Consider the following 8,440-nt stretch of genomic DNA (forward strand, 5'->3'; position numbering starts at 1 on the left):
TTACCAACATGAAAAATTCTTATAAATGAAATTTAAAGGTCATGCTGCTAAACGCTAGGAGTGTTAGCATGAAACTGCACTCATTGCAAGTATTTCTTATCCTGTAGGATGCTGACATTTGTTCAGTCACTGAAACCTGGTTAAAAGTTGTGGAGAGCATCCCAACCTTACCAGGTTACTCATCCTACCATACTTTCAGACTCCAAACGGAGGACTACAAAGCCAAAGGAGGTGGAGTTGCAATATTTATCAAAGACATACACACTTCCAGGCTTGTCAAATGGTATGGCACAAGAGATAATCCAAGTGCAGTTAACTGTTGACAAAACACCTATTCAAATCATAAACCCCCAACAATGACTCAAGACGTCCATTCCACCTATATGGACTTACTTGAATCCATCAAGATTCAACCCTCTACCCTGATCCTGGTTGACTTTAACTACCCAACTATAGAGTGGAAGATCTATTCTAGCCCAATCATGAATGCCCAGAGATTCCTCGACTTTGTCAATGCCAATGCATTGGATCAGCTGGTTGACACCCCTACGAGAGTTGAAAATATCCTGGACTTGGTCCTAATCAACATGAGTAGCCACTGTAGTACTCCTACAGTGTCATCCTCCTTGGTAAGATCCGACCAAAAAGCGATCACTTTTGAAGTCAACATCTCCCCTGACCCCCCCCCTTGTCAGGGTCAAACGAAAAACTTTTTCAAAGCTGACTACAATCTCCTCAGAGTAGGTATAAGGAGCTTCACAGCTACCATCCCTTCAGTTGGAGTTAGCACTAATGTCCAAGCCTACACCAAAAAACTATATGAGCACCTACATAGCTGTATGGACTCAGCAGTATCTGACAGGACCAAATCATCTTCCTCAAGGAAGAGTAAACCTGTGTGGTGGACAAACTCTGTAACAGAAGGAAAAAATTGCTGGCCAGGGCCAAGAAGGAGAAGGTGTCAAGTTGGAAGCAATCTTTCCTTTGTCTGAACAAGCAAATAAGATCAGTGGGGAAATCTTCTAAGGCTAACTTCAAGTCCAGATTGGCCATATCCACCAAGGTAATAACAAGGCCTTCATCACATATGTCCACAGTCTCAAAGGCAACACCCAAATCTGCTCTGACCTGATGGTCAATAACACCACATACACAAACGCCATAGCTATAGCCAACCTGCTGGCAGACAGGTTCAGTGAAAACTTCACTCCACTGTCCCCCCCATCAGTAAACCAGGACATCCCCAGCACCTGCCCCCCTTCCCTCATCACCAGGGAGCATGTCCTTAATGCCCTCTCAAAGGCAAAAAATACAGTCTCCATGGGACCTGATAACATCCCTGACTGCATCCTTCATGAACTCAGGCATGCACTCTCAGCTCCTTTAGACACCCTATTCAACCAAAGCCTGAGCACCAGCTTCAGCCCAGCTGAATGAAGGGCAGCCACTGTCATCCCTCTACACAAAGGTAGAGCATCCACTGAAACAGGCAATCATAGTCCCATCAGCCTAACTAGCCTGATCTGCAAGGCCATGGAACGCATTATCATGGACATTATAAACAAGGACATTGGCAACCTCCAAACGCTTGTCCCCACACAGTTTGGTTTTGTCAAAGGGAGATTGTGCCTGTTAAACTTGGTCGACTTCTTTGAAACAGTCACCAATGCCATGGACAAGGGGAAGATGGTGCACACCACCTACCTTGACCTAGTCAAAGTCATTCACACTATTCTCCACTCGGGCATAATAGATAAACTTTCCCACCTAGGTATCATCCCATATGTTACCAGATGGGTAGCTAACTAGCTCACTGACAGAATCAACTTAGTCAAAAGAGGGGAAGCCTCCTCTAGTAGTAGGCCTGTAATGAGCGGTTTACCCCAAGGATCGGTCTTGGGACCTCTACTGTTTAGGATATACTTTTCTGAGGTGCAAGCCAAAACCAGTGGTCTGTGGCTGACCAAGTTTGCAGATGACTACAAGCTGAGCACTGTCTTAAATTTCCCTAGTGATGTGAACATCTTCCAAGAGGGCCTTCCCTAAACTAATGACTGGTGCCAGAAGCATGGCCTCAAACTAAATGCCGAGAAATGCATCATTATCCCCTTTGGGGAAAATGTCATCCCCACTAATTATCACATAAATAACAATGTACTAAGCATGCAATCAGTTGTGAGGGATTTGTTGCCCCAGGTTGAAAGCAGCCTGACTTTTGACCACCACATTGCCTCCATTGTATGAAAGGCTTTCTACATCACCCACCTCATAAATAAGGGTATTTCATCCAGGAACAAGGAGGTCATAAAATCCCTGTACTCTCTTATCAGACCCATTATCGAGTATAATTCCCCCTTCAGCATGTACCTTGCCAAGCACATGCAGCAGTTGGAAAGACCACAGAGGTTCCTGACCAGGAAAATCCAGGGTCTCAAACACTTATCATCTACAGATAGGCTAAAAGCCCCATCCCTCTACTCAGTCTTATACAGACTTTTCAGAGGTGACTAGTGTCTGGCATACAAGGCCATTTCAGACCCAACCTTGATGAAGTTTCTGTATATCGGTAAGACAAAATCCACTCGTGCAACCCACACTCAGGGCCTTAACCTGGTCTGTGACATTAATAGAACTTGTTGGCGGGATAGATTTGTGTCTGAAAGACTCCACCATCTGTGGAATAGACTCCCTCTTCATGTCAAGCAGAGTACCTCTCTAGCCCTCTTTAAGAAAACCTGGATGACTGGATGGGAAACAGAAAATATACGCCTGGGATCCCACTTGTGTTCCTGTTGTTCAGGGGAAATAGGTGCTGACTTTGAGGGAACATGGGCAAAATTCTTGGCTAGGTATATAAGGGCCTCCAGGCCAATAGCCTAGTACCATCCTATGAACCTATGAACACGATATGATAGGAAAGTAAGCCCTTTAATGATGTTCTTCATGACATGACTGATATGCATATTTCTGTGGTGACCATGATTGTTATGCATCTCTCTGATATTTGTCCTGGCATGTATTTAAAAATGGCATGACACAAATGTTTATTATGTCATTCATTGCTCACATGCAGGCGTTGCATGTTTTCATCCAGACATGTCTTTATTACTGCAATTTTTTTTATTCAACCTATCCAGCTTAATGGCAAATGAGGAATTCCATAAATGTTTCCAACTATATGGCATGCTGCCAGACCATCGGAAACCGTGATTAGGCCTCATGGACAACACTAGCTATTGTATTCCTGCTGTTGAATTGCTGTTATATGTTATTGTACCCTGTAATTTTATGTGAGTATGCCCAGTATTATAATACTGGAGATGTTTACAAATCACCAGTAGAAAAACTGGACTCATGACATGTCATCCAATCTGTGCTGTCATTTGCCACTTAAATATTTTTTTTGTGTGTGATTAAATTACCATCTAGCATTTACATGATTATATAACACTTACTTGTCTATTACATGCTTATAGGTGATGAACCCCTTTCCTATTGGTATAACTGTCATTTCTTTACAAAAACCTGTCCATTTCTGATGTACTTGAGCAGTAATGTCATTTTGTTCTTGTATACAGTACTGTCAGCTTACATAGATGAATTCCCTGTATATACATCTCATATGCAGTAACTGCATTCTATGCATTCAGCCTGTAATTTGTCTTCTGTCCTTGCTGTTATCTCAGCTCCACATTTAACTAACGTATATTACATTTTTATTTCCCTTTGTTACACTGCAGCTTTATGTCCCTCTCACATCCTTTATTAGAATGTCTGTTTTTATTTATGTGCATACATTATCATTACAGCAGTGTTGCAGGATTAATGTCAGAAATGCTTCCTATACACTTTGTCACATTTGCTTGCAGTATCTGAGTACACTTTAAACATTTCCGCTTCGACATTAATTAATTATGCAGTATAACACAATTTGTGTACAGCTCCCCATCCCACTTCCTCTCCTTCTGTATTCTTTCCCTGTATTTGCCCTTAATATGTTTGGACTACAGCACATGGTTTTAAGTGAGCATTGCCAATATGCAAGACACTTTTTTGATATTCTGTGCTTGTGCTTCCAAGCATCTTTCTATGTCCGTAAACACTATTGCTGGACAATAAAGCTGCTTGCAAACCTGTAGGCATGATGAGCAGCATGCATTTTTCATTAGCTGCTCATCACACTAACATGCTTATATCATGTAGGCTAAGCACTGAGTTTACACAATTGTTACAAATCTCAGGGATTATCTTTGTTCCCCTGGATTTAAGCAGTGCATAACCTCTAGTCTTGCATAAAATCATTTTAAAACTGATGTTTGTTTTAAAAGTTTCTTTCATAATATTAATACTGTCCATATTCTGCTGATGTATGCACTTTCCAATATCTAGGGCTTATGCCAAAGAAGCCACATGTCACAGAAAATTCCTGAAGAACATTCATAGAAACTATCACTCAGCTAGTACAGTTGGATACAAACCAGACAGGAAAAGCTACAGCAGGGGCATGCATACATTATATTAGCAGAAATAATTGGAAACAGTTCAATGGTACATCTTGAACTGAAAGAAAAGTAGACTATGCAGAACAGTATTTCCCATTATATCTTGAACAAAATGAAGATGCTTTCAGCAATGCACTGTCTTATGCACAAGCATTTATTGTGGTGCAGTTGCTAGGTTTTGTTTTACTGTGTCCTCCACTGCACAGTAGTAGATGGAGGCTGAGTCTGCGATTGTTACGTCCCCTATGGTAAGGTTTGCAGTCATTGCTTTTCTGTCAACTTCTAATGTAAACCGACCTTGCATTTCCCTTCCATCATGTTTCTGAATTAGAAATTTAGGACCTTCATTAGCCACCTGTTTATACCACTGGACACTCCTAAATGCTGCTTCTGAATGGCTACACAAAATTATGACATCTTTGCCTTCTAGAGCTTGTACATAAGGTGGTTGAGTTACTTTTTCTGCACATTTTCCACCTGTGAAATGACAAAGAGAAAGCCAATTCATTAAATAATCTAACAAGTAAATGGGTAAATCAACATACCTGGGAAACAAATGCAAGACAAAAACTGACTGGGAACAGAGACATTCCGACAAAAATAGCGATTCTTTAGCTATGACATGCTGAATCATCCATACCTTTAAATAAAGCAGCTATGAAAACACAAAATGCAAACTCTCTTATTCTCCTGAGTAACATGTCCTAATATCTTGCTGTGACTAACATGCAAAGTAATCTTCAACCTGTCACACAAAGCTGTCATATGAAACTGACACCTCAGATGATATTTTCAGAGTATTTCTAAGTTTCTTGTGATGATCGTCAGCCAATCAGAACTCAGCAGCACCTTTTGTGCTCTGACATTATCAGCACAGTTCTGTAACAGAGCTTCACTTTCATCAGTTGTAGTTCATGTCTGCCATCTAGAGACTTTTATGCAGTACTGAAGAAAATCATTAGTAAGTAAAAACCTTACAGTAACTTTTAGACTATATTATGTTGTTGTATTTAGTCATACATTATCAATAAACATTTTAGAAAATGTTGATGGTGAATGGAGACTTTGAAGATTGAAGGCATGTGCAAATTCCAGTAAATAAAAATGGCAGTATAGGGTGTATTTTATATTATATGTTTGAAGTTTGGAAACTTCAAATGTTAAATAATTGAATTGAAATGTTCAAAGTTTCAAACATCAAAAATAAAATAATAAAAAAAAAAAAAAAAACTTACCTGAATACTGTCAGCTTTGGGTTTGCTTTTTTTTTTTTTACATATGTTTAAAGTTTTATAATTTCGAACATTTAAATTTGATATTTTAATGTTCGAAGTTATAAAACTTCGAACATATGATATAGACCCTATTTTTTAATTTTGGATGACTATTATCTATTTCATGTAATGCTTTAAGTATGTTACATCTGCATAAATTCTTTTTCCTTGGTTTGAAAACAGAGATTTATGTTTCTTTGTTACTGACAACACATCATGTAATTTATTTGCAAATACTTTGCCTGTCACTATACGATTACAGTACATTAGAATATATATATATATATATATATATATATATATATATATATATATATATATATATATATATATATATATATATATATATATATATATATATATATATATACATATATCCATACAAATGCATGCATACACACATACACACACACACACACACACACACACACACACACACACACACACACACACACACACACAAACAATGTACACATAACACTTATATAGTGGGATTTAGAAAGAACAGTATGCCATTGTCATGTATGTTGGTATAAATGACATAATTAGTACAGTGTATACATTTGGTCTATGGTGTGCAACACATTTAAAATGGTAAAAGAGCAATTATTTAAGAGAAATTGAGAGACACTGGTTTTAAATCCCAGACTTACTTTGGAACTTCTTATTTTGGAACTTGATAACACTAATTACAAAGTCCAACACATCAACTAATGGGTCACAATGATCCAAAAAATGGAAACATCATGAATATTTTATTTAGGAGTTCTGCAAGATTCTCTGTCATTTAGCTTTTGATCTATGTAGCATAATGTGGAACTTATGTTAGGCTGTTGGCATGGTTCCTGGGCATTTTCTACAAATGTCCATGTATGTAAATATAATGCTTAGAAAAAATGAAGTCATATGTTTTCATCTGCTTTGCAATTTGCAGAGATGCTTACTTTCCCATGCCAGTTCATCTGTTTCCTGTTTTGAGGTGCATATCTCTGTTGTGCCAAAACCAGGTGCATTTAGTGATGCTCTGCATTCAGCTAGAAAAAGAAGATATAGGCAAAGACTGTCTCAAGTGATCTTTGCTGATCAGGAAACCTTTGACAGATTTGGAATGGACAGAGCTATAGTATGGACTTTATTGGGTTGTATGGGCTACATATGGGGATTGAGGGGATGGGTGGTCTTCCTATACCTTTGAATACTAAGGCATGTATAGAACTTGCTTTATTTGCCAAGGGCCTTTCAGAGCTTAGCTGGGGACATGATGGACATCTCACAAGCTCCTGCCTTGGGGGACTTCAGTAGTTCCTCAATATTTATTTATTATTTATTTTACCTTTGTTAACCGGGAAAGTCCAACTGGATACATATCCATTTTCAGTGGAGGCCCGGGGAGAAAAGCTCCAACTAATAAGTAAACAAAGCATACAAAAAATAAGGCAAATATATAACATTAGTATACATATAACAAGATATGGAATACAATCAAAATCAGTACAGAGTGAACATGCATTAAGTTGCTGCTATATTTCAAAATTTACATATATTGAAATAATGACATTAATAGTGATGCATTCTTCATAAAATACTAGTTAGTTAGATTCCTTATACAGTAAGAGCGAGATTAGGATATCTAATACTTAAAGGGATGTTGGTACATTTCGTGGCTAGTTAACATGGAGGATATTAGTCTTAAGTAGAAGGGAAATTGAAGGTAGGTAAAGAAAGATATTTATAGGGTAAGTAAGGAGGAAACAGAATCAACCAAGGGGAAGAACAGAGGCAGATCAATATACTCTTGACACCTGTGGATCAGTACATCTATGTCCCAGCATCATCTATGGACTGGTCTAGTATCATGAGTGCCTTCTCTGGGATGACATGCTTTCTTGAGAAGCTTGGTGTGATAGATTGCACTCTTGTTGCCATTAGGGCCTCATCAAGTCCACGGGGGGGAGGGGTGCTACCAGTACAGAAAAGACTACTATTCTGTCAACTGCTAGGTATAGTGTGATGCAAGGAGGTGTATCATCATCGTTTTGACCCAGTATCCTGGCAGTACACATGATTCTCATATCTGGCACACAAAATAACTCTACCCCTCTTTCTGCATGGAAGGATTCCAAATGGTGGCCTTACTGGTAAGTGCAAAGCATTTTACTGCTCTCCAAAATAGGAATTTCAGTATCTGCAGATTGGTATAGCTAGGTTTAAGTAATCTCCCCCATTTTTTGTTATGTGTCCTCTTCCTCTTTTATTTTTAGGTGGCGCAGACTATGAGCTCAATTCTTGGTCAATGATTTCACTACATAAAACCCAGGGAGCTGTCAAGGAATACTTCAAAAATGCCTGTCCCAGACACAGATGGTTACTGAGTGACTGTATGGCCTGTTCAAAGTCCATTTCCATTACAGTCTCAGCATGACCTGCTACTACATGCAGAATGTTTATTCCCATCCTTTTTTCTGTACAACATATCATGCATCAGTCTGATGTGCAGCTGCTGCAGGTAGTCACTGATATTGGTAGTGCCATTCCCCCAAACTAGTTATGATGGTGACTACTGCCACTAGATAGCAGTAACATGGCTGTCCCCTGCTTCAGACTAATGCTCTGTATATGGCTGTGCAGGCAAAGACGTGACATCTAGTGCACAACTACAGGCCA

General features: G+C 38.9%; 1 gene segment (V, D, J or C); it reads right to left on the bottom strand.

Moving 5' to 3' along the window:
- Positions 1-4,656: 4,656 nt before the first annotated feature.
- On the bottom strand, positions 4,657-5,255 carry LOC122790564. The segment is given in 2 exon segments: positions 4,657-4,979; positions 5,143-5,255. Coding segments are annotated over 2 exon segments (384 nt in total).
- Between the last annotated feature and the right edge of the window lie 3,185 nt (positions 5,256-8,440).

The sequence above is a fragment of the Protopterus annectens genome, chromosome 16.part0, assembly GCF_019279795.1.
Source record: "Protopterus annectens isolate FY-2018-M chromosome 16.part0, PAN1.0, whole genome shotgun sequence".
Taxonomy (NCBI): Eukaryota; Metazoa; Chordata; order Ceratodontiformes; family Protopteridae; genus Protopterus; species Protopterus annectens.